This window comes from Rhamphochromis longiceps, linkage group LG4 (assembly GCF_057381845.1).
Source record: "Rhamphochromis longiceps isolate RC_006_pf linkage group LG4, R_longiceps_female_GT1.1, whole genome shotgun sequence".
Classification (NCBI taxonomy): Eukaryota; Metazoa; Chordata; class Actinopteri; order Cichliformes; family Cichlidae; genus Rhamphochromis; species Rhamphochromis longiceps.
The window spans coordinates 4,502,127-4,529,480 of NC_140560.1; the positions used below are offsets into that span (position 1 = coordinate 4,502,127).

Here is a 27,354-nt window from a genome sequence, read left to right on the forward strand (position 1 = left end):
AGTGAAATAAAATAAAGGGGTAGTAAAACTTCATGCATGACATTTAGAATGTCATGTTAGGCTGATGAGATAATGTTTATATATGTGGATTAAAAAAATGACGTGCTGATGATATAATGAATGAAAAATCGGGAACATTTTAAGTTAAACTATTTAATTAACAATAATTCCTTTTCTTTTACAAATTACAACCTTTAATCCATTATAAATAATAATCACTGGGAGCTCTCTTCTATATCTTTCAATATATTTTTTATGTTATGTCTATATGCTTTTTTTGGTTTTACAACAACCTTAATATAGCCAATTTTAGCTAAAATAAACTATACATGCTAATGTGAATGTTGTAATATTTGGCCATTAATTACCATTTCTATGTAAAAATGCTAATACCTTATTAGCAAGCTACAGCTTCATATTCTAGTTTCATCGCTTTGTTGTTCACCTTACCAGTACACAGCGAGAGCGACCAACAGCTTATATTCGGATTTGGTCACCTTCATTCAACCTGGTGATTGCAGAATAAAGCCATTAGTGTTAGTAAGTGTTGAAAACGGAGTAGCTGATTGTTAGCCTTTTTGTGCTACTGGCACAATAGGAGCATCTACTATATCTGTTATATCTGGGAATACAAGATTGAACCTTTTAAAACAAATTGTGTTCTTGGCTATTGTAAATTAGATGTGTTAAGTGTACTCTTTCAGTGATGCTACCAACATCCTGATACTCTATTTTAAAAAAGGGGTAAACATATGAAAGGAAAGGAGATAATGATAAAAATAAGAAGGTTTAGGCTGATGAGAGATGATGGTAGGTAATGAAAGTTAATGAAATTGTTGCAGAGCAGTTGTACTCACGCCCCCTCGTCTCTAAGCAGAGACAAGAATTTGGTCACTCTGTAATCTGGATCCATCTAGAGACAACAAAATAAAGACGGAGAGGAACTGAAGAGTGGTAGAAATAGAAGGAAAAGGTTCACACTGAATCATACAGTCACATCTCATATTTCCTAACGACATTAGGCAGTGACACTAGGATGCTCCATTACATCCCTAGAACTCTTTCTAAGGCTCTAGTCACTATGCTAGTCAATTCTAGCTTGATTGTGTTTGTAATAACCTGATAAATACTGAACAGTTAAAATAGTTTTGGGCCACAAATTGTCTCCAGGAATGTCATCTTTTGGAAAATATAGCAAACAACACAATTTAGATGGGTACACAAGCCCTCTCAAGGTCTAGTAAATGGACCAGTTAGAATTTCTATTGCTAGTTCCCAAACTACTGCCTATCACCAAGCAAACTTTAAACGTATGGATTGACGTATGGATTTCTAGTGTGGTTCCCCAGCTGCACCAAGGCCGATCAGCAAGCACTCCAGCGGGTGGTGAAAGAAGCTGGCAGAATTATTGGAACAAGTCTGCCAGAGATCAGTAATATCTTCCCCACTCGCTGTCTGAGGAGGGTGCACAGTATCCTGCGGGACCAACATCACCCTGCGCGCCACCTTTTCCATCTGCTGCCCTCAGGGAGAAGGTACAGGTCTATACAGGCCAGAACATCCAGACTGGCCAACAGCCTGTATCCACAGGCTGTGAGGCTCCTGAACTCTCTGCCCCCCTCTCACGAACAATAACCATATCCAACTTCTTAATAGCAATGAACTGGTCTGCATTGGTGCATCATATCTTTATTCTCTTCCCCCTCCTGCCCCCCCCCCCCCCCTCTTTCTTAAATAGATAACTATCATATCTGATATCATATCTCACAGTACAATAATATTGAATGGGTTGCATTGTTGTATTTTGTCATGTTTCTCAGGTCTTTGTCTGAATTTCTACGAACATTATTGCTAAGGATTGTCTTATTGCATTGGAGTCACACTGGGTTAAATATGTACACTTGGGTTTTAAGGGGTATTTATTATTTTCTTCTTTTTTTTGGGTTGTATGGAAGCCCCAAACGCAATTTCATTGTTCTTGACAATGACAATAAATAAATAAATACTAAAATAAATACTAAACCATCAGTCAACTCGTCTGTCACACTACAGCTCACACACAAAACTTTTTCAATATGTCGCCTTGCTTCTCTACCTGCATTGACATCTCGATGAGCACGAGGAGTTTCTTAATACCTATCCAGACCCGCTTTCCTTTGAGTTGATGTGCGATGCTGGCCCGCTCTTTGTCTGTGAAGCTTCCCAGTAGCTGCAAAGACAATAAAGCCAATTCAAGCAGCACTTAAAGTCTCTGGTATAAGTTATGGAAAAACATGCTTTTATTTCAGCTTTAGCAGCTAGGCTTTTATTTTCAGTTAAATAGGTTTTTCACCACAAGATTTCTTGTTTTTGTATGCGCATGCATTTATCCTTTTGGGAATGGGGTGGTTATGTATAATTCAGCACCTTCACCTCTGAGTGCTAGTTTAAGTGCACAATTATGATTATTTTTATCTTTAAGCAATAAAACATGCATGCTGACCTATTCTAAAATGAACGTGATTTTTTTCTGTTGTCTGTACTGTATGTTGTGGCCATTTGTGCGTCTGAAACGATGGGGCCATCTTACCTCTAAGGCATCGATTAGCTGGTCCCCAGTAGAGATGTTGGGGATATGGATGGTGGTGCTAAAAGCATCTAACATCTCCATCTCCTGTAGGACGTCCTTCCTGCTGGTGGTGCCGATGATGAGCAGCTTCCGGCCCTGCAGGAGGTTTAAATTACTTGTTTCTGTAGGTTGTTGATTACAACATAAATTACGGCAAATTATCCAGTTATTTTCTGTGCTTATGAATGATTAATTTCTTCATTAAAGGTCTTACAAGCCCTGTGTGGACTTTATTTTTACAAAAGGTTTTTCTTGTTATTAGTAAATTTACTACCATATCTCATGTCACAAAACTTTTCAGAAAAACAAACACAGTTATGTCCATCAGTACCTACAGAGAGCAGGGCGATATGACCAAAAATATTTATCACAATATATATTTGAAAATTTGCGATAACGATATAACTGACGATATAATTGATGCGAGACAAAATTCAACTCCACAACTTTACTAGCGCAAAAAAACATCCATTTATTTTCACTTAAACAAGCAGCTGTTTTTTAAGCATTAAAGCTATATAACAATTTAACAGTGCAAATGTAAATTCCTTGCTGAAAGTTTAACCAAAAGGCATTTCCAGTAGAAATGGGCTGACATATCCTGAGTATAACCATGTATAATATCTACTGAAGTTAAAAAGAGGTGCTTTGCTACATTAAACTGCAGTGTGCCAAATAAAAAAGTCAAATACGTATTTCTCGGACCATAAGGTGCACGGGATTATAAGGCACATTAAGCGAAACAAAGCAGTCAGATAAATCAAACTTTATTCAACTCATTCTTCTTGCTTCCTCCACTTCCGTACCATTAATTCATTAATGCTGTATTCTATCACAGCTGCTCTATTCCTTCAGTAACTCTACAAACGTCACTGCTGTTTAGTTTCCTGTCTTCATTTATGTTGGAAATGATAGCAGAGCTGTACGTTTGAATTTTTTCAGAAATCTCTTAGTCAGAACATGCTATATCATGTTTAGGTAACTAGCAAAACTAGCGCGCTAAGTTCCGCTAGCTTCCTGCTAACTTCTAACTCCGTTAAATGTAATAAATTCTGTTTTCATGGATGCCTGGCTGTTAAACTTCATAGTCGCACCTGGTAAAGCAGCAATGCTGATCGTTTTATTAAAGATGAAAGAATTTAGATAGTTTTTAACTCTCAGTGATGCTGTGTGTTCGTTTGACTTTGGGGCCAGAAGAGGATGGAGTTTAGGACCCAGATTACTCCCAGATTTACGAGCACCTTAGTTCGACAAATACGGCAATAACGACGGCCGCTTGCATGTTCTACAAAAAATGTGCTTTGTTTTGTATCTGACAAACACCAAACCAGTTCCACATCACTGATCTTGCACCATTTTTACAAACCAAATTCTGGTTCATCCGTTTCACTCAACAATCGGCGCGTTTTACTCATATTCTATATTCTATATTTATCTGTTCTTTGCTAAGCTGTAACCTAGCTTAGCTTAGCACAAAGCCTATTAATGGGGGAAATTAGCTAGCACTTCTATTGAAAACTAATCAAATCCACATGCCAGTACTTCTCTTGCTAACTGGCAAACAATGAATTTTAGAAGGATAAGTGGCATAAAGTGGTGTAACCTACCTACTGGACAGCGACGGACTCATTTTTACTGCCCGTTTTCGAGTATTTATGCTAAACTAAGAAAATTAGCTAGCTAGCTGAAGATACAGATGAACTTTTCTACCTGTATGCACGAAACTAACTAATTTCGCTGACATTGGATTTGCTTTATATTTTTCTTATTATCACCAGAATATCATAGAAAGACCAGAACTACGTATAAGGAAACATACATGTTGGTGCCACAAAGACTATAGACAATAGAGATAATGTCACTCCATTCTTTATAAAACTAGAGATATCATTATTGTAGTATTGCAATAAATAAATATTGCGACATTTGATTCACAGCTTATTTCTTTGCTAGAACAAGTGGACAAGAATCACAAGTAAGTGTAGTTTTGTTTGTTCTATTATTTTCAAACTAATAATAGTAATAATGCACATTTGGTGCTTTAGTGAAATAGTTTGGGGGGTTTTCTGGGGGTTTTTGGCTTGCATCTCCTTACACTAAAGCTGCTGAAAAAAATGGGCTTGTTGAAATCTCAGGGGGTTTTAAGTTATCCACAGAAGGATACGGTAGCTAATCCATCACAGAGCTAAAACATATAGACATACATATAGAACATTGATTGATTGATTGATTGATTGATTGATTGGTAATTTATTTCAACATGTGAACAATATACAAGTACGTTTAGAAAAGAAATGAGAGAAAAAATATATACTATACAAATTACATACAAAAAAACATTCTGATTAATTTACATGTTGAAAGGGAGTGGGAAGAAGTATACACTTATTTAATCCCACCCCTGTCCCATAAATTATCAGTGAATATTTAGTCAGCTTCCTTACTGATATAATTTGTAATAAAAATAGTGAACAGATTTCTGATATACTATATACTATAATATCACATCATGAATTTTTTGTTTGTTTGTTTTTAAATAGAGACATTCACTTAATTTAAATATTTTCCTTTTCTTTATAGATCGAGAAGATCATATTTTTATAACTCTTTTTGAACAGTTTTATGTTTGGACATTGCTTTAATTCCATATTCAGTTTGTTCCATAGTTTCACTCCTTGAACAGAAACACAAAAGCCTTTTCTTGTAGTACGTACCTTCATTGTTTTGAAGTTACAAAAACCCCTTAAATTATAACTTCCTTCTTTCAAAAAAAACATACTCTGAATATTACCTATTTGTTCACAACATTAAAGTGTGTATACAGTTTTCAGATGAACTCTGACCTTGGGTGGAGCTTTCTTGAGTAGCACCAGCAGAGCTTGAAGGACCAGATTTGAGAAACGTGGACCGATGGGCACATAGTCCAGCAAACGCTCAATGTCATCCACCACAACACAGCTCAGCTGAGACTTATAAGCATCATCAAAGACCTGAAACAAAAAGAGGAAGAGTGAAGACAGAAAGGCATTAATGCATGAGAAACGACAAGAAAACCTACAATTTTAAATGTAAACATCTGATTATTTAATGAACTGGTGTAAAGTCAAAAAGACACTGCTGCATTTACCTTTTTGATTGCCTGGCACTTGGAGATCTCTGAGTGTCCAATCATCTTGTCTGGAGAGCAAATCTTAATGAAGGGGAACTGTGAGTCCTCTGCAATCTTAGCTGCCAGGGCTGTCTTTCCACTGTGGGGTGGGCCTGTTGGAATGCAAAGGGGAAGGTACAGTTTGCTACTGATGGATGGACATTTTTCTATTAATACTCCTCGCAGGGGTACTAGCTGGACGTGTTTCTGACTAATTACCCTCCAGTAAAACAGCAACAAGTGGTGTGCGATCACTGTTCTTGGTCTGCTGTACCAGCAGCTCTCCATCATCCAGAACATGAGTGACTGGGTCGCCCCATTTTATGATGCCATTCATGATGTAGCTGGAGTAGTCCTCCTGGTTGGTACCAAATGCCTTAGAAAATTTAAAGAAGAAGTATTAGGAACATTGTTTTGCCTTTTTCATATCACTGGATTGAACTGTATTCATAACATAAGCTCATGACATCATCTCTGAAAACAGCAGAGACATACTGGTTTGATGTCATTGTTGAGGGATCCCATGAAGTCATCTCTGGTGACCTGCAGCTTCTCTGCCCTTTCCATGTCCACCTCAACTGTAGAGGTAGCCTGGAGATGAAATCATCACATTTAAATTATGACAAATTAATGGGGCAATGTCAATTCAATCCCCTGTCACTACTAATCTGAAATATCTACAAAAAACAAAAGTCAGTAAGTTTCAGATGAGCATAAAATCGACTAAGGAAAGCAGAGGAGCTAGTGTACAGCTGTCGATTTACTGGTTGATCTATGCTCCTACCCTCATCTATGGCCTTGAGCTGTGGGTAGTAGACGAAAGAATGAGGTCACTGAAATTAACCTCCACTGAAGTGTGTCTGGGCTCTCCCTTAGAGACAGTAATATATATGCATTGGGTGATATAAACAATGCATTGATGCCCTAAAGCAGGGATGTCGAACTCCAGGCCTTGAGGGCCGGTGTCCTGGAGGTTTTAGATGTGTCCTTGATCCAACACAGCTGATTTAAATGGCTAAATTACCTCTTCAACATGTCTTGAAGTTCTCCAGAGGCCTGGTAATGCACTAATCATTTGATTCAGGTGTGTCGACCCAGGGTGATATCTAAAACCTGCAGGACACCAGCCCTCGAGGCCTGGAGTTCAACACCCCTGCCCTGAAGTGCATCAGTTGCTGTGGTTTGCAGTAAACTGCATTTCTTGAACAGAGATGCGCAGCAGCAAATCAGTAATTAAAATGAACTAATGAGAAAGAAAATCATAACTACCTAAATTGGCAGAAAGCATATTTGTGCCATCCACTAACTTGGAGGAGGCAGGGTTTATGACCTATACTGCTGCCAGGCACCAAAACTGACGTGACATCTTTGCTTCAGTTTTGGGGAGATGCTGTTGTCCATGGTTTTTACAGCCACTGATATTTAAATCTGATATCTGATCTGTGTTTTAGATGAAAACTATTCACGTGGATGGTGTTTCTGCTTCGTCATTACACTGACACAGCGCTATGTATGCTTTGTGTATTAGGAAGTGCCTTGTGACCTTGATGTGCCGGTTCATGGCGGTTGACTGCGCAGCCCTGACCAGACCCTCCAGCTCTGCACCGCTGTAGTTCTTAGTTTCTGCTGCCAGTTCCTTGACGTTGACGTCGGAAGCGAGAAGGTTGAAGCTTCGCATCTTGTTGGTGTGGATGTTTAGGATCTGGACGCGTCCCTTTTCATCAGGAAGACCTAGAGATTAGAATGAGGGTTAAAAAAAAAAGAGTAGGAAAGTTCATTAGCATACAGGCTTCTATTCAAAAACATTCGAGCTGAGCTTCCAACTAGCACTAGCCGTAGACAGTATAAAAGATGGATATAGCTTCTGGGTATTAAAATGGAAGCCAACATTCAAATCCCTTAAATGTGTATTATTTGCTCCCACCAGGGAGCAATGTCGGAGGTTACAAGAAGAACTGCAAGTCTTTGGGAGAACAACCTTCCTACTGAGTTCATGGTCTCAGTCACTCATACTGAATTAAAAATTAAGTCGGTTTTATAAGTCTTGGTCATACTCTTGTTACATCCAAGATGGCAACAGTAACAATACTCATTTCGTTGCTTGAGAAAGGGTCATCAAAAACTAGTGGGTGAAAGCACAGTAGCTACTGTCTCTGGGCACTAGCTTGCTTTATGTGCTAATATTAACTAGCTAACAGAAATGCTTTAGCTACTGATTAGAGACACTTTAATGAAGCTTATGCCCCAAACTTCATATTTTTTACGGAGCTGACTGAATTACATGGGTGCTACTGAGTACCACTTCACACTAAATCCATTGGTATCAAATTTTAGCAGCAGAGAGAGTTTGTATTTTGCATTAGACCCTGTGCACGAGAAAATGCTAACTTCCTGTTTTAAGACCGGATGTAGGGTTGTACATTTTCGGTAGCTTTATTTTGCAGTCAATCGCTACTGCGAAGGTGGACTCCAAAATCATGTCCAAAATACGAAAACGGAAAGATTACGTTAAGTTACAAAGAGCAGAGGGTGGGAACACTCACCATTGCTGTGTCATAAAAAAATCGAATGATCAATTTTGATGTTTGAAGAGCGTAGCTCGATTGTTTGTTTACATCAGCGGTCTCCAACCTTTTTTGCGCCACAGACCGGTTTATGCCCGACAATATTTTCACGGGCCGGCCTTTAAGGTGTCGCGGATAAATACAACAAAATAAAACTAGTACTGGTACCGAAAAAAAGAAGATTTATTCATAACACACATGAAAAGACCCAGGAAAACCAAGTTAACGATAAAAACGATAACAAAATAACGCTGAAAACCGATAAAAACCCTGAAAACCATACATTTCACACCTGAGCCTCAACTCTCGCGGCCTGGTACCAAACGACTCACGGACCGGTACCGGTCCGAGGCCCGGGGGTTGGGGACCGCTGGTTTACATCACTCAACACAAGCAGAACTGCATTACTGCATGCAGAAGACACATCGTCCACATTCAGGAGCACATCTCTGTATAGTGACAGTTCTTATGATTTAATCAGGCAAATGTCCAGCATTCAAACTACAGGTGAACAATAGTCAAAGCCATATGTTTCCCCGTTATATCGATATCAGTACACACCTACACAGCATGTCAACAAACTGGACATGCTAAAGGAAGGTAGAAGTTATCGTTTTTTGTTTTTTTTTTACCATACCACACAGGTGTGTGTATATATATATATATATAAAAACACCCAGCGCGCCCCTGCGGGCGGTTTATCCTTCAAGCTCGGGTCCTCTACCAGAGGCCTGGGAGCTTGAGGGTCCTGCGCAGTATCTTAGCTGTTCCCAGGACTGCGCTCTTCTGGACAGAGATCTCCGATGTTATTCCCGGGATCTGCTGGAGCCACTCGCCTAGCTTGGGAGTCACCGCACCTAGTGCTCCGATTACCACGGGGACCACCGTTACCTTCACCCTCCACATCCTCTCGAGCTCTTCTCTGAGCCCTTGGTATTTCTCCAGCTTCTCGTGTTCCTTCTTCCTGATATTGCTGTCATTCGGAACCGCTACATCGATCACTACGGCCGTCTTCTTCTGTTTGTCTACCACCACTATGTCCGGTTGGTTAGCCACCACCATTTTGTCCGTCTGTATTTGGAAGTCCCACAGGATCTTAGCTCGGTCATTCTCCACCACCCTTGGGGGCATCTCCCATTTTGACCTCGGGACTTCTAGGTTATACTCGGCACAGATGTTCCTGTACACTATGCCGGCCACTTGGTTATGGCGTTCCATGTATGCCTTGCCTGCTAGCATCTTGCACCCTGCTGTTATGTGCTGGATTGTCTCTGGGGCATCTTTACACAGCCTGCACCTGGGGTCTTGCCTGGTGTGATAGACCCCAGCCTCTATGGATCTTGTACTCAGAGCTTGTTCTTGTGCTGCCATGATTAGTGCCTCTGTGCTGTCTTTCAGTCCAGCTTTGTCCAGCCACTGGTAGGATTTCTGGATATCAGCCACCTCCTCTATCTGCCGGTGGTACATACCGTGCAGGGGCCTGTCCTTCCATGATGGTTCCTCGTCTCCCTCCTCTTTCTTGGGTTTCTGCTGCCTGAGGTATTCACTGAGCACTCGGTCAGTTGGGGCCATCTTCCCAATGTATTCTTGGATGTTCCTTGTCTCATCCTGGACTGTGGTGCTGACACTCACCAGTCCCCGGCCCCCTTCCTTCCGCTTAGCGTACAGCCTCAGGGTGCTGGACTTGGGGTGAAACCCTCCATGCATGGTCAGGAGCTTTCTTGTCTTTATGTCAGTGGCTTCTATCTCCTCCTTTGGCCAGCCTATTACCCCAGCAGGGTACCTGATCACGGGCAGGGCGTATGTGTTGATGGCCCGGATCTTGTTCTTACCATTCAGCTGACTCCTCAGGACTTGCCTGACCCTCTGCAGGTACTTGGTGGTTGCAGCCTTTCTAGCGGCCTCTTCATGGTTCCCATTTGCCTGCGGGATCCCCAGGTACTTGTAACTGTCCTCTATGTCTGCAATGTTGCCTTCTGGTAGTTCAATCCCCTCAGTTCTGACTACCTTCCCTCTCTTTGTTACCATCCGACTACACTTCTCCAGTCCGAACGACATTCCAATGTCATTGCTGTATAGCCTGGTAGTGTGGATCAGTGAATCGATGTCTCGTTCACTCTTGGCATACAGCTTGATGTCATCCATGTACAGGAGGTGGCTGACAACTGCTCCGTTCCGTAGTCGGTATCCGTAGCCAGTCTTGTTAATGATCTCACTGAGGGGGTTCAGGCCTATGCAGAACAGCAGTGGGGACAGAGCATCTCCTTGGTAGATCCCGCACTTGATGGTAACTTGTGCTATGGGCTTGGAGTTGGCCTCTAGTGTTGTACGCCACATCCCCACTGAGTTCCTGATGAAGGCTCTTAGGGTCCCATTGATCTTGTACAATTCTAGGCATTCCAGTATCCAGCTGTGGGGCATTGAGTCATAGGCCTTCTTGTAATCAATCCAGGCAGTGCACAGGTTGGTCAGTCTGGTCTTGCAGTCTCGGCTGATTGTTCTGTCTACCAGTAGCTGGTGTTTTGCACCTCTGGTATTCTTGCCAATTCCTTTCTGTGTCCCGCTCATGTATTGACCCATGTGCCTGTTCATCTTAGCCGATATGATGCCTGACAGGAGCTTCCATGTAGTACTGAGGCAGGTTATTGGTCGGTAGTTGGAGGGGACCGGTCCCTTCTTGGGGTCCTTGGGGATCAGGACCGTCCGGCCTTCAGTTAGCCATTCCGGGTGTCTCTCGTTAACTAGCAGCTGGTTCATTTGTGCTGCCAGACGCTCGTGGAGTGCAGTCAGCTTCTTCAGCCAGTAGGCGTGAACCATGTCGGGCCCTGGTGCTGTCCAACTCTTCATACTGGAGACCCTTTCTTGGATATCTGCCACTGTGATGGTTACTGGACCCTGTTCAGGGAGGTCGCTGTGGTCTGCCCTCAGATCCACTAGCCACTGAGCATTGCCGTTATGGGTTGCATCCTTCTCCCATATGCTCTTCCAGTATTGCTCCGTCTCCAGCCTTGGTGGTGCTGTTCTCTTATTATTATTGTTCCCTTGCCACTGAGAGTACACCTTTGCTGGTTCTGTGGAGAACAGCTGGTTTATTCTCCTGCCTTCTATCTCTCTGGTGTACCTCCTCAAGCGGCTGGCCAAGGCTGTGAGTCTTTGCTTGGCAGTTTCCAAGGCCTCAGGTATGGACAGCTTGCTGTATTTCTTAGGCACCTTATTTGTCGCACCTTTCTGCAACTCCGTTAGTTGGCTAACCTCCCTCCGTGCTACTTTGATCTTGCCCTCTAGCCTCCTTCTCCATGGAGGGTACTGCCCCTTGTGGCTGTTCAACTTGTAGCCAAGCATCTCGCTGATCACTGCTGCCGTATTGTAGATCAGCTTGACACTAACAAGCTGATATATATATATATATATATATATATATATATATATATATATATATATATATATATATATATATATATATATGGTGCATTGAGGTGCAATTAAGCTTAAACTGTCATTATTATTTATAGAAAAACAAATATACTGTAGGTTTATTTCTCAAATAAATGTTTGGAACTGAAAACAGGTTTTGATCTTTGGTTTCATTCTGTAATAGACTTTTTTTTTTTAACGAAGGTTTGAACTTTGAAAGAGTGTAAACAAGAGAGAAAAGTGTGAAACTGTTCATGCATGTCTAAGAAAAGTGTATAAAGTGTGTAGTGATGGGTTTTAGTCTTAAAACATCTAAAATAATTGTAAAAAATAAAGCTGGCTACTTCGCAGATTTCACCTGTCGCTGGTTATTTTTAGAACATAACACCTGCGATAAACGAGGGAACTCTATATATAAAATACCAAGAAATTTCAATCCTTTCTCTCTTTTGCTCTGAGGCGCGAGGGAAAAATATCGACAAGTCGATGAACATCATCTATAGATATATCCGGTAAATGCTCAAGACATCTTGAGAAATGTAAATTGCCGCTTGATTCGTCCATTTGGTTGACTTTTTTTGGAAAACCCCACGGTAAACAAGCTGCGAATATCACACCGGAAACGGAGCGCCCTACAGGAGTTTCCCCACCGGAAGTAGCATATGCTAAGGCGCACATAGTCTATTGCTCAATAAAAAAAAAAGGAAAAAAATTAGCAGCAGAGTACATCTGAGTTAAAGGGAGAAAGAAAGGCAGACCATGTGACATCACTCCAGGGCAAGCTGAAAGCAGTCTCACGTGTGGTTACACTTTTCAAAACCGAGTGTGTAGTGCAAAATACGAAAGCTGACCATGGCAACACATCTAATCTGTGGAAACACTGAGTTCACCGAAGGACCTGCTGCTAACTGTAGTATGTCTGATGCTAACTAGATTTATAAAGAGGGGTGTAGTAGGATCATGGCCATGAGCTATAGACAGGAGAAACAGGGACTACTTTTTCTGGATAAAGTTGTTCCATTTGGCATGCACACTGTGTTCTGTGGATTGTTCAGAGTAACAAAGACGCTGTTTTTTGGAAGAGGAGCTGCGGTTGGATTTTCAAAATGTTATTCAATTAAATGGAAAAAAAAAAGGGTATGTTAACGTGGCATGCCTCTACATACCATCAGGAGAAAGCCAGGACAGTACGTTTATTTAAAGAAGAAACATTTTTTCCAACACTGATTTTCCTGACACAATATGTACTTTGTACTGTGACGTCTTATAGGCCGAGTATAATAAAATGTGTTTGTGTCATTCAGAAGCTTAAAGGTGGTTGCCTTATTTTCCATTTACCTCAATGATTGGATAAGCCCGGGTTTACAGTAATACCACTACTGCAGCCTCAAAACTACAAACTCTGAAATAATCCACGTGTAATCCAGTTTATATGCCAGAAAAATATCATCATGGTTCTGCTGTGGAAATGATGCTATTTGGATTTAGCTGACATTTTAATGGTTTGGATTAATGGTGCCCCACCTTATAGCAAGCCATTCAAACGAGCACACTGCATCACATTTTATTCCACGTGTGCCTGAGACTTGTACCCAAATGAGGATCAAGTATTTAGAGAGAAAATGCAATCTCACCGATTTCCATTTTCACCTCAAACCTGCCGGGTCTCATCAGGGCGTCATCTATCAAGTCAGGCCTGTTGGTCATACCTGGAGAGAAGGAGCGAAGGCAAGATAACTGTGAACCCAGAAGAATTCATGCTGTTAAAGATGCTACACTGCATTAACTAAATTTATTGTTTAATATGGATAAAATGGTTTTCCCAGCTTTCATGGAAATAAAAAAATGATTGTTGTTGACTCTTATAGGCCTCTTATGTGTTCGAACGTAAGGGACTCCTGCTCTCCAACCATTACATATATTTTAAAGCTAACAATGGGTTCAGTCATTTCCTCTGATGCTACTTACCAATGACCAAGATGTTGTTAAGCTGCTCCACGCCGTCAATCTTGGACAGAAGCTGGTTGACAACAGTGTCGTGCACGCCTGTGCTGCTGGCGCCCGTTCCTCTCTGCTTGCAGATGGCGTCCAGCTCGTCAAAGATAATGATGTGAAGGCCACTGTTAGCGCCCAGCTGAAAGTCCGAATAACTTTGTAAGTTGTGTATTTATTTTTAGCTTAATACAAGTACAGAAAAAAACACCAAGTATTACTTACCCTCTTCTGTTCCTCCTCAGCCTCGGCGAACAGTTTGCGGATGTTAGCCTCAGACTCTCCCACGTACTTGTTCAGGATCTCTGGGCCGTTGACGACCTTCGGCTCGCGGGCGTTGAGCATCTTGCCAATCTGCCTGGCCATCAGCGTTTTGCCACATCCTGGTGGTCCAAACAGCATGATGCCCTTCACGTGCTTGCAGCCTGGAAGAAGGAAAGTTGACGGCATGATGAATGTTAAAGGGACAGAGGCAGAGAGGAAAAAGGAAAGAAGAAGAATCAGAAAGAAGAAAAGGCAGACGTAAAAAAAAAAAGAAAGAGATGGGGCAGGAAAGACAATGGGAATGACACTGAAGATGTCAGATGATGCCAGACATGCTATGAAGTTGTCCAATGTGTTCAGTGCCACAGGGAGGTGACTAGATTCATAAAATGGGCTGTAAAATCAATATAAATGCTTATTTTCTGTGTGTATCATGAATAAAATAAAGGGTATGGTACAGGTACTGTGGCTTTGTTCTTTCACTCTGTTATTGCAGTATATATTATTTTTATTAGCATGGGGAATACACACAGTACATACAACATGCTGAGGTTTTCCCAGCAATGTTTGATCCATAACAAGTCACAAGCTGCTTATGTTGCATTTTTTAGGTCTTGCAAAAACAATAGAAACAGATACATTTTCTCACCATCAGCCCATTAAGGTATGGGGAACAGAGGTTAAGATGCAAGAAATACTCCAAGAAAGACAATCACTCTAGCTTAGTACAAATGAGAGAATGGTTCCTCACCCATCTGCTCCACAATGTCAGGGGGAAAGACTCGGGAGGCAAAGGCTCTGCGGAAAATGTCTGAGAATTCCTTGTCCAGACCACCAATTCCCATCTTTTCAAAGTTCCAGTCTGGGTTGATGATTGTCTGTCGTGCCTCCTTGGTCTTTGCCTTTCCTGTTAAAACATAAAGGGGAACGATTCTCAGATATAAGGACAAGTCAGTGAGGAAAAAAAGCATTGAAGCTTTTCTTGTGGGCAGAGGTGCTGCATAGAAAATGCTTTTTTCCGAGAATGTGTTCTTGCTGCCATCTTGTGGAGCACTTGTATTTATACCGACATGAATTGTTAGTACAGCTTGAATTTGCCTGTGTTTGCAAAGCTTTTTTTTTGTTCATGCTTGCTATGAGCAAACTACAAGACAGAACGTACCGACTAGTGTGAGGGATGAATTCTCAGCCTTCTCAAAAATCACCTGGCTGTTGCCGACCATCAGACCGACGTCGATCTGTCAGAGATCAGAGTTAGGGTCAATACTTCTTATGTGAAAATTGGCACATTATAGGAAGCATAAGGATTCGCTTGTATTTTAGTCACATGCTAAATAATCATGGTTTCACAAACTAGAAGATGTTGCTTTTCAAATCAACTGCTGCCTCTAAATTTTGGTTGGGGTAGGGTTAATGTCCACTGTTTTTAAACAATTTTGCCTATGAAGCATGTGGCTTAACTGTCTGAGGTCTAAGTAGTCATCAGTGATGCTATCAGAACATATTATTTAAACTCTTTTTAAAAACTCCTGAGTTTTAGGGTTACAGTTGGACGTTAGGGCTGGGGCTGTTACTGATGCCAATGCAGACCTCACAAGTTTAAAAAGCTATATTTCGATTGGTATTAGGACATCTGCCAGGATAAAATCTTGATGTGTTGTATTTATTTACTTTTCAAATCTGTGGTGATTATTGACACAAATTGCCATCCATTACCCAGAGATCACTCTTTTTCCATTTATCTTTTACATTTTCTGATAATACATCCGTGCCTCTCCTCCCATTAAAACATTAGCTGGGAGAGATCTCCTGAATGTCAGTATTCTGTGATATCCGGTGGAGACAACATAAGAGCGTAAAAGCACAGATACAGACAGATAAATACAGCAATTACAGCACATAAAAGACATCATACAAACAATAAGTGGATTACGCTTCACATGAATCCAAACAGGAAGCCAAAGTCAAAGAAAAAAAGTCCTTATTCTTTGTTATGTTGAGTTACATGCTTGATAAAGGTCTAACCCAGGGGTCGGCAAGTGTATTTTATTTATGTTAGTTCTTTTTAACTTGTAGTTCTAAATTGGGAGATTATTGTGATTTTGAAACATAAAAATAAAATTATATTCTATTATTTTTTCATTGTTCAAAATAAGCGTCACACTCGCGGAAGCCGTTCAGGAGCAGAAGTCTTATTGTAAACATATCACGGCAGACCTGACGATGTTTGCATGAACACGCTTTTCAGCATCTCTATATTGACCACTTTTCACACACGGTTGCTGTACGCATACAGCCGGCTGTAGCTTTGCAGCTCACAGCCCGACACACACCAACGCAACAGCAGAGAGAGCACAGACGTTAAAGCGGCGAGGCGTGATTGCGGGTGCCGCTCAGGTGCGTCCCACTCCCCTGCAGCGGCGCTGCAGACCACGCCCCGCTACACACATTAACCTGGTAAAATACATATTTAGGCAGAATGTTGCAAATATCTATTTTTAATTTTTTAGCAGCATAGTGCTTTTTTTTCCAAATATTTTTAAAAGTCGGGTCAAGGCTCCAAAAGCACAAAGGTGATATAACAGTTTTTGTTTGCTGGATCATTTTAGTTCAGCATCTTTCCTTTTGTTATATTTCTTTAAGAGTTCAAAATGTGTTAATTACATAAATAAAATTTTCTCTGTAGCACTTCATGGATTTCATAAGCAACACACCTTAGTTGTTCACACAAAGCATAAAAGTAAAAAACAATATATACAGTGTTATCTTCATTTTAGATGTCAGAAAGTATTTGCGGCTCCCAGTGTTTTCTTTTTCGGCTCTTTGGGTGTTAAAGGTTGCTGACCCCTGGTCTAACCATAAGGTAAATTCATGTACCTGCTTTGTGTACCAGCGCAAGCGTTAGCTAACAGGCTTAGCTTAGCGACCATAGCCTATCAGTAACATAGGACAGCGTTAACAGTTCAGATCATAGGGAACTTTATTAGTTTCATTTTTGAACTTGCTAGCAATTCTGTGGTTGTTGTACAGGTTCCCACAAACCTGCCCCAGTGATTACATATAGTTTTACCTTCGGGCACTATCAAAACAACTTTGTTCTAGAATTGCTTTTGTTTTTAAAAGATGTACTTTCCAAAAACACATGTAGTAAATGTGCTAAAGGTAGAAGCCATACAGCAGCTCTCTTGTGTCTTCAGCAACTTCTTGCTTGCACTGGTGCATTTTTTCAGAGTCACTGTGGTAACATTTATTACAATATATCTTCATATCTAATGGTTTCCTGTCAGAGTCAAATCTTTATCTTTGACTCTCCAGCACCTGTAGCTACACTTTATCTCAAACACATGGAGACGTGATATAGAATCAGCTGGATTCATGCATGTTTTACTTTGCCTCCCTCCCTTTATTCCCAACCAGTCATGACAGATGGCTGCTGCTCTTTGACCCTGGTTCTGCTGAAGGTTTCTTCCAGTTAAAATCGAGTTTTTCCTTTCCACTTTAACCAAGTGCTTGCTCAAAGGGGGTCGTCTGATTGTTAGGGTTGCTTCTGTATTACTGTAGGGTCTTTACCTTGTGGTAAAAAACCCACCTTGACATAACAGCTGTTATGATTTGGTAATATATAAATAAAACTGGATTGAATATAAACGTCATGTATATTCACTCAGAGTCTTATGACATCAAAAAAGATCCCATTACAAAAACCCTGTTGGTGACAAAGGTCGGGAATGACCATGTCTCATTTTTTTCCTTTTTTTTGCATTTCCAAATAACAACAGTGGAAGCTCACTTTCCTCCTCAGTCACCTGGTCTATGAGCAGAGCTACTATGGCAGCTGTAAGTTCCAATTTGGGAATAATCACAGGTTTGAGTTTATTAATTGCTTAACTCTTCAAGGATCTTTGTGTCCCATCCAAGCCTCATTCAAGTTAGTTTTTGTGGGATTAGCTTTAATGTGGATGACAATGAATAATAAATGGAGCTCACATCAAAAGTGAACTCTCCTGGCGAGAGTTTTGTCTCTTAAATTGAATTTAAATTGAAACAGGTTTGTTTTAGTATAACATTGTATGGCTGGAGATCTTTCAACAGGTCTGGCATCCCCATTAAAGTCCAGATACTTGTTCTTCTTTATTATCGTCTCTTTAGGTACTGAAAGGTTAATGGTTCTGCTTTTACTGAGCAAGGTGAGAGAGTTAATACCCTACAGCTTATGACAAAATTTGATCCGAAGTGATTGATGGCCCTAATCACGACCTTTTGACCTCCCGCCCCTCCCCCCCGGAAGCGTGTAATGAGCGTGACGAATCGCATCCGGAGAAGGGGGGTGGGAAACCCCCCGCGTGACGAATCGCATCCGGAGAAGGGGGGGTGAACCCCGGAAGCGCGCCATCTGTTGCTAACCGTGTCGAATTGCACCCTGAGAAGGGAGGGGGGGGGGAACCTCCGGAAGCGCGTCATCTGTTGTTGGGAAAAAAAGTTTTTAGAGGGAGGGGGAAACCTCCGGAAGCGCGTCATCTGTTGTTGGGAAAAAAAGTTTTTAGAGGGAGGGGGAAACCTCCGGAAGCGCGCCATCTGTTGGAGGGGAATAAAAAAGCAGAGAGGTGGAGTCCGTCACAATTTCTAAGGCACAGACACAAGATGGATTTCCTTCTGCAGCCCCGCAGCGTTCCTGTGTCCGATGAGATCTGCTCTCCCAAAGAAGAAGGCTTTGAATATGACATATTCAAATACAGCATATTTACTATGGAAGGCCTCGATCCGGACCTTATGACCCTACCGGAAATACTCCGGAAGTGTCTAGTCATTTTCAGACCTGATGCGTCATGTTCCCTAAGCACAGCGGTGATGCAGCAGATGATTCTGTGATGTATAGAGAGACAGAGCGGATGTAATTTTACTTTCTTAAGCTGCACCGGCGTTTGTAATGGAAATAAAGAGTGACTTCCTGTAGAGATTTCAATAGTATTTTATTTTCCTATAATACAGACGCTGTAAAAAAAACCTTTAAGATACACCATAGCTTGTGATGAAAAGAAGAACTTTCTATCCGCTTGTAACCTACAGGCTGCCTATGTGTAAAAAACGAATAACTATCCCTTAGTGAATACTACTTTTCCTTTTGAGAGACTGAAAAAGAAACCAGCGACAGGCGATCTTGTTTCACTCACACACACACACACACACACACACACACACACACACACACACACACACACACACACACACACACACACACACACACACACACACACACACACACCCACCGCGGGCCAAGGAGGAGTTTTTTTTTCTTCAATACTTTAACAATAAGTTTTCTCAATAGATAGAAAATGATGACGCTGAGGAGTCAACATCCGATATTATCATTGCTTGTAACCCGGTAAATAATTTCGTACATCTCCCCATAAAACAAGTCTTAGCGGGGAAAAAAGCTCATATTCGAATAAGTTTATTAAAGCACCCCCCTCTGTGGGAAAGAGTCAACCATGAGGCGAGTTTTGCCAACAGCAATTGTCCATTTGGTAAAACAAATATCCGTCTCAAAGTCGTATTTTACCGTTGCAGAATGCGGAAAACAGAAGGCACACACACACACACACACACACACACACACACACACACACACACACACCCCGCGGGGCAAGGAGGAGTTTTTTTCTTCAATACTTTAACAATAAGTTTTCTCAATAGATAGAAAATGATGACGCTGAGGAGTCAACATCCGATATTATCGTTGCTTGTAACCCGGTAAATAATTTCGTACATCTCCCCATAAAACAAGTCTTAGTGGAAAAAAGCTCATATTCGAATAAGTTTATTCCCCTCTGTGGGAAAGAGTTTTTTTCTCAGAGTCAACCATGAGGCAAGTTTTGTCAACAGCAAGAACAACTGTTGCCCATAAAGTAAAACAAATATCCGCCTCTAAGTCGTATTTTACCGTTGCAGAATGTGGAAAACAGACAGCCCTCACAGGAGGCACCATAGTTAAAATATTTAAATTTCAACTAAATTTGTAGTAATGATTGGATTTCCTCACTTATCTACACCACACTCCTTGTCCTTGATTTCTTATCGTTTCTTATCGTTCCTCTGTCCCTTAATAGAAACCACATATATAGAAACTATCCTCCCTTTCAGTTGTCTTTTGCACTTCCATATCGCAAAGCAGTTACTGTAGGTTATTTTCTGCTTATGCATTAATGTAATTAATTAACTTATTTATCCTTAAGTAAGGTAATGACTTGAGTTCTAATGCTTTTTGTCTCTTGAGTTAGCTGTCAATGTGGGATTTTTTTCCCCTTTTGTTCAGTTAAAGCTGCCTTTCATTCTTCAACACAGCTTAAACTCTAATAGGTAAGCTTTCTTGTAATTTCTTAGTTCTGCAGGCTTCTTGAAAGACATCCGAGACTCTTCTTTGGATGCTGGCTGCCTTTTGTTTTGTTTTCTGTCAAGATGATCCCACACCGCTTCGATTATCTTGAGGTTCGAACCCTGGAGAGATCAATCCATGACTGATGCGTTGTTTCATCCAGGCATACTTTGACTACATTGGCAGTATGTTTGCGATCATTGTCGTACTGAAAAATGAAGTTGCTGCCAATCAGACACTACGTGGTATTACATGGTCGATCAAAATCTGGTGGAACTTTTCTACATTCATAATTTGATTAATTTGGATAAGAGCTCCAACAACACTGGCTGAAATCCAGCCTCAAAGCACGGTAGAGTATCCACGCTATGTTAAAGACGGCTATAGACATTCACTGTTGTATCTCTCTTCGGACCTCTTCCATGCATATTTCAAATTTGGATTCATTACTCCATAAGACATATTACAGCTGATTTCTTTTTCCAGTCAATTTCTTGTGTAATTTGGCACACCTCAGTCTTATTTTTCTCTGTTCTCCTTCCTTAAGAATGGCTTATTAACAGCCACCCTTCCAACTCAGATAACTTTTGATGAGGTTTCATGAAATGTTTACAGCACTTGAGTTACTCGCCACGGCCATCCTAAATGCTAAGAACACTAAACTTTAATTCTAAATTACGTAATTAACGTTAACCAGAAAAAACAAGCCAAAGTCGAAATGTTGCTGAGCTGACCTGTGGTATGCTATGTCTTCTAAAGCACGTATAATGTAAACAGAACTGGTCTTTGCACAGAAGCCTGTGGAGCTTCATAATTAACCTCAGTGTGTGAAGAGGACTCTCCATTTAATAATAGCTGTAATAAAATGTTCTGGCCGACGGTGTTAAACGCTGCACTTGGGTCTAGCAGGGAAGATTTCAACTTTTCAATACGAATGAAGGCTGAAAACTGATTAGATTAATGTCTGATGATCTTTTCTGTGCTTCTTCAAGTTTGTAACACCGAACATATTAAAGGATGATGTAAGGCTCACAGGAAGAGTTTAATTAGACACACATTTACTATTTTTCTTTATACTCTTTCTTTCTTGACATGTTTAATATGATTACTATCAGAGGAGAAAATGAACCTTGTGTAGTCTAAAAACTTTTTTATTTAATCAAACTGTAATGTTGTTGAACTCTGACGGACGTGTCTTTTAATCTTGTCAACAAATCCTTAATCATCTAAATCTGCCATTTATCATCTTGTAAAATGTTCCCTCTGCTTCTGTTGCACATCTCCCCGGACACTCTCTGCTTCACCTGTCCTGTGCAGGTGGTCCAACCCCTGCCTGCCTGCCTCCTTAAACTGGGGTGTTTAAATCTCTTTACCTCTGTTGTGAACTTCACACAAAGTTTGTGGTAACAAAATCAAACTGACGAGGATCTCGTTTGAAAAAAAAAAAAAAAAACACACACACACACACACACACACTCACGAGACAAAATAAAAACAGACTGCTCAAAGCAAAGGCAGAGCCCTCACAGCTGGTAGTACAAACACAGTGACAACATGCGTATCAGATACCCTCAGTGCCAGAAGCATAAATATGAAAAAATGTGATCACCAAGAATATCCTAAAAATGGCATTGAGGTGGGTGTTACAGTAAAGAAAAAAAAAAAAGTAGCCAAATTTTCATCGGAAAATGTTGAATTTTAGTAAAAACAATGCTCTGTAGTTTGATACTGTCGTTACAGACAAAGCAGATGTTTAAAGCCTTTGAACGCTCATTTAAAACGCGCTCATTCTCCTTATCAGCTGGAAACATTAAAGCCGTAAAATGACTTTTTCAAACGGATAAAAACTATTGAACAGCAGCAATGTTGAGCCTGTTCCAAAATTTGAATGTACATGTGTTGAAGGTGCGGGTCTTGTTGAATTATTAAACATACTTTCTTTAATTTTTCGAGCCACAAAAACAACAACTTTTAATTTTCTTCTGCTTGAGTCTCGGCCTCGGGTAGCTCTACTTATCATTGCTCAGTCAGTCGTCTGTTTGTGCTACTTTTTCAAGGAGCAGCGGATTATTGGTAAGGGTGACTTTATGTGTTTAGCTACTTAAGTGGAAGTACTGTGGATAGTTTTACCTTACATACATAGATCTACCAGTACAGCTTCTGAGGTAACTGTTTACAAAATGTTATAATCTATTCAAAGGTTCTTTGCAATTTTACATTGATAAACATTATCCTTAACACATTTGACCCGCATAAAGTACCATGGCCATCACACTGTCATTTAGAATTGTTTAAATAACTCGTGTCTTAAGTCCTTCCATCAAACAGAAAATTTAAAAAAAAAAAAAACATGGTTCACTTTTATATCACAAAATGTTAGAAATATAAGCCGTTCATAACAAACTGAAAGGTTGGGAGTTTAAAATGCAAACCGATGGAAGCAGAAGTAGAAGACTATAATGTCTCAGAGCACACGGTGTCTATTAATGTGTAGACATGTATAAATAAGAGCTTAATAAAGATGCTTAATTTCTTAAGAAATAAACAGGTGGAGTGATCTTTATCAAAAGTGGATGTTGCATCTGTGGCTAAACCACTGTACCCAAAAAAACTTTAAAAATCTACTGTGTGTGAGGCTGTGTAAATAAAGCTTGCCCTTCACACCCGCGTGTAACAAACCATTTGTTGGGGGTTGTGGATTTGACACCTCAGCATTGTGAAAGTGGGGAAACATGTTTCTGGCTGTGCATAAGATTCCTCCTTACAACTTAGAATCTCAGTTCTAAATGAAATTCAGATGTTTTTTTTAAGTATGGCTAATGTATTAATTGACTTCTAAGGCAGGCACACACACACACACACACACACACACACACACACACACACACACACACACACACACACACACACACACACACACACACAAGAACAACACAGAGAAGAAGAAGAGGGGGTCGTTTTACTACACATCATAAAAACGCAATCATTCATCTTCCAACTGTATCTTTCTGTTCTGGCTTTAGAGTCATAGGTTGTTTACTGAGCCGTACTTTGGGAGTCATACTGTTGTGATACTGAGGAGAAAAGGGTAAGGTTTGATAGACTAAACCCTTACACACACAAAACTTGAATAACCTAAAGAGTGTGTGAGACTGCTAGCTGTGTTGTTCAGCATTAAACTCATCTACAAATGTGTTAGTAAAGAGCGACTTGTACTTCTGTCCCATTAAGCAACGGTTTAACAAATTTCACTGCAAACTATAAAAGGAATCTGGATTTATATAGAACATAGTAGTGATGGATTAAGTGCAGGAAACACTAGTATAAGGTGTCTATTGAACAAATCTCCTTCAGCGTTCAAAATGACCAAAGTGAGGCCTACAGGCGTTTCTCTCGGTTGGTTGTGTTCAGGGAAAAAGCAGCTAAATACACTGAGACTGCTCCGCATTGTTAGCGAGTTAACTCTGGATATCTGTAGGTTTGTCAAACTTGGAGTGAACAAAAGCAGAAAAACAGTAAAAGATGCAGACAGTGAAAGTCTGGTTTATTTCATGAACACAATGAAACATTTTACAGTCCACAGAGCAAAGTAGCATACATGATAAATAGATACACATAACATGAGAAGTAAAACTCGTCGTCTTACCACATGTTATATTCTGTAAACTTAAAATAACCACAGAAATTAGAGTTTAGTGTTTTAAAGTCATTATTAAAAACATGAGTCAACATTACTGAAGTGACGCTTTAACGATGCGTCTTATCACCGTGTTTATGATGATAAAACATGTCCTCTCGTTAGTAGATGTCAGCGCTGTCACTTGTCATGAAAATGTCCAGAGCCAGGGTTCCTCTTTAATCACCATTGATCATTAATAGGGTCACAAAAGATTTGTCACATTATCCCCATAAACAAAATTGCTTTTATAGAAATCATTGTGATACAAATATTTAGATTCTTGATTCACAATGTGCACGAACTCAAAATCTTTAGAGGTTCATATTTATAAAGTATCGCAAATAATACATTTATACCATTGTATGAGCTACACTTCTTGTAAAAAACTGATTGAAAAAAGCTCCTGTCGTGACCTTCCTTCTGTGAGGACACACACACACACAGAGAGAGGGGGAGATCATTAGGATTGGAGGCGTTTTTGGATTTTCACTTATTGTCGGCTTTACAGTCACATAAAATTCATTCCAATTTTTTTGCCTTTGCTTCAATTAAGGTGTTTCTTTAAATCTACAGCAGCTTCCTTTTCAAAAAGTTTACTGACATAGTAAGGAAGTAGCTAGGGAACTCAGTAAGTATGAGCAACAACAGCTTAGGGACTGTTTCTACAATAAAGAGGAATTCATCATCATCCGCAGTTCATCAAAAAAAAAAAAAAAAAAAAAAAGCGCCATTAAAAACAATTCAGCAGATCCTCAAAGTATGGATACAATCTGTTTTCAGCTGTAGAGGTACGCTTCACGTACTTATCAACATGCAGTTTAGAGGCTTGCATTAGAGTGCTTTGGTACTTGGGCCTCTTTTATTTAGCACGGTTATACCATTGTGTATTTAGCTATATAAATATGCTCAAGAGTCTATTGTATGTTTGTCATGCAATTAAAAATTCAAAAATATAATTTTTAAATCAGTAACTTTGCAAATTTAGAGGAAATGTTTTTGGATAACAAATATGTCACATTTTCAACAGGGTTTGAATAATCAGCGTTAACACAGAGACATTTATGCGCTGGGTATAACAGACATCCTTACCTTGGAGCAGAGAAACACGGTGTATTGTTGCTTTTCTCTATTGTATAAGCAGCGCCCGACTGTCAGAAACGCTCTGTGCGGGTAGCAAAGTCGGATCCGACGCACATCCAGGAATCCGTGTGAAAGAAAGGTCTCGCTGCAGCTAGGCTCTCAGGATAGTGATTTAAAAATTATATTTTTGAATTTTTAATTGCATGACAAACATACAATAGACTCTTGAGCATATTTATATAGCTAAATACACAATGGTATAACCGTGCTAAATAAAAGAGGCCCAAGTACCAAAGCACTCTAATGCAAGCCTCTAAACTGCATGTTGATAAGTACGTGAAGCGTACCTCTACAGCTGAAAACAGATTGTATCCATACTTTGAGGATCTGCTGAATTGTTTTTAATGGCGCTTTTTTTTTTTTTTTTTTTTTTTTGATGAACTGCGGATGATGATGAATTCCTCTTTATTGTAGAAACAGTCCCTAAGCTGTTGTTGCTCATACTTACTGAGTTCCCTAGCTACTTCCTTACTATGTCAGTAAACTTTTTGAAAAGGAAGCTGCTGTAGATTTAAAGAAACACCTTAATTGAAGCAAAGGCAAAAAAATTGGAATGAATTTTATGTGACTGTAAAGCCAACAATAAGTGAAAATCCAAAAACGCCTCCAATCCTAATGATCTCCCCCTCTCTCTCTCTCTCTGTGTGTGTGTGTCCTCACAGAAGGAAGGTCACGACAGGAGCTTTTTTCAATCAGTTTTTTACAAGAAGTGTAGCTCATACAATGGTATAAATGTATTATTTGCGATACTTTATAAATATGAACCTCTAAAGATTTTGAGTTCGTGCACATTGTGAATCAAGAATCTAAATATTTGTATCACAATGATTTCTATAAAAGCAATTTTGTTTATGGGGATAATGTGACAAATCTTTTGTGACCCTATTAATGATCAATGGTGATTAAAGAGGAACCCTGGCTCTGGACATTTTCATGACAAGTGACAGCGCTGACATCTACTAACGAGAGGACATGTTTTATCATCATAAACACGGTGATAAGACGCATCGTTAAAGCGTCACTTCAGTAATGTTGACTCATGTTTTTAATAGATGACTTAAAACACTAAACTCTAATTTCTGTGGTTATTTTAAGTTTACAGAATATAACATGTGGTAAGACGACGAGTTTTACTTCTCATGTTATGTGTATCTATTTATCATGTATGCTACTTTGCTCTGTGGACTGTAAAATGTTTCATTGTGTTCATGAAATAAACCAGACTTTCACTGTCTGCATCTTTTACTGTTTTTCTGCTTTTGTTCACTCCAAGTTTGACAAAACCTACAGATATCCAGAGTTAACTCGCTAACAATGGGGAGCAATCTCAGTGTATTTAGCTGCTTTTTCCCTGAACACAACCAACCGAGAGAAACGCCTGTAGGCCTCACTTTGGTCATTTTGAACGCTGAAGGAGATTTGTTCAATAGACACCTTATACTAGTGTTTCCTGCACTTAATCCATCACTACTATGTTCTATATAAATCCAGATTCCTTTTATAGTTTGCAGTGAAATTTGTTAAACCGTTGCTTAATGGGACAGAAGTACAAGTCGCTCTTTACTAACACATTTGTAGATGAGTTTAATGCTGAACAACACAGCTAGCAGTCTCACACACTCTTTAGGTTTTTCAAGTTATGTGTGTAAGGGTTTAGTCTATCAAACCTTACCCTTTTCTCCTCAGTATCACAACAGTATGACTCCCAAAGTACGGCTCAGTAAACAACCTATGACTCTAAAGCCAGAACAGAAAGATACAGTTGGAAGATGAATGATTGCGTTTTTATGATGTGTAGTAAAACGACCCCCTCTTCTTCTTCTCTGTGTTGTTCTTGTGTGTGTGTGTGTGTGTGTGTGTGTGTGTGTGTGTGTGTGTGTGTGTGTGTGTGTGCCTGCCTTAGAAGTCAATTAATACATTAGCCATACTTAAAAAAAACATCTGAATTTCATTTAGAACTGAGATTCTAAGTTGTAAGGAGGAATCTTATGCACAGCCAGAAACATGTTTCCCCACTTTCACAATGCTGAGGTGTCAAATCCACAACCCCCAACAAATGGTTTATTACACGCAGGTGTGAAGGGCAAGCTTTATTTACACAGCCTCACACACAGTAGATTTTTAAAGTTTTTTTGGGTACAGGGGTTTAGCCACAGATGCAACATCCACTTT

The 27,354-nt window shown here is 40.1% G+C and overlaps 1 protein-coding gene and 1 long non-coding RNA gene across 3 annotated transcripts in view; both read right to left on the bottom strand.

Moving 5' to 3' along the window:
- LOC146670856 (vesicle-fusing ATPase) overlaps window positions 1–27,354 on the bottom strand; it is a 98,125-nt gene that overhangs the window by 8,317 nt on the left and 62,454 nt on the right. The window contains exons 7-20 of one of the 2 annotated variants that reach the window (XM_085402971.1): window positions 15,153–15,228; window positions 14,742–14,897; window positions 13,952–14,151; window positions 13,703–13,868; window positions 13,369–13,443; window positions 7,300–7,487; window positions 6,252–6,347; window positions 5,976–6,132; window positions 5,736–5,869; window positions 5,452–5,598; window positions 2,570–2,704; window positions 2,096–2,209; window positions 858–913; window positions 451–508 (exon numbers count right to left, since the gene is read on the bottom strand). In XM_085402971.1, coding sequence (XP_085259097.1) covers window positions 478–508; window positions 858–913; window positions 2,096–2,209; window positions 2,570–2,704; window positions 5,452–5,598; window positions 5,736–5,869; window positions 5,976–6,132; window positions 6,252–6,347; window positions 7,300–7,487; window positions 13,369–13,443; window positions 13,703–13,868; window positions 13,952–14,151; window positions 14,742–14,897; window positions 15,153–15,228 — 1,731 coding nt within the window. In that variant the 3' untranslated portion in view covers window positions 451–477. The remainder of the gene's footprint in view (window positions 1–450; window positions 509–857; window positions 914–2,095; window positions 2,210–2,569; window positions 2,705–5,451; window positions 5,599–5,735; window positions 5,870–5,975; window positions 6,133–6,251; window positions 6,348–7,299; window positions 7,488–13,368; window positions 13,444–13,702; window positions 13,869–13,951; window positions 14,152–14,741; window positions 14,898–15,152; window positions 15,229–27,354) is intronic. The other variant, XM_085402972.1, reaches the window with a different exon arrangement.
- On the bottom strand, window positions 23,887–25,279 carry LOC146670857 (uncharacterized). The gene is made up of 2 exons (XR_014911378.1): window positions 25,132–25,279; window positions 23,887–24,462 (listed from the first exon to the last, which is right to left on the bottom strand). It is a non-coding gene; the product is annotated as an uncharacterized LOC146670857 (long non-coding RNA).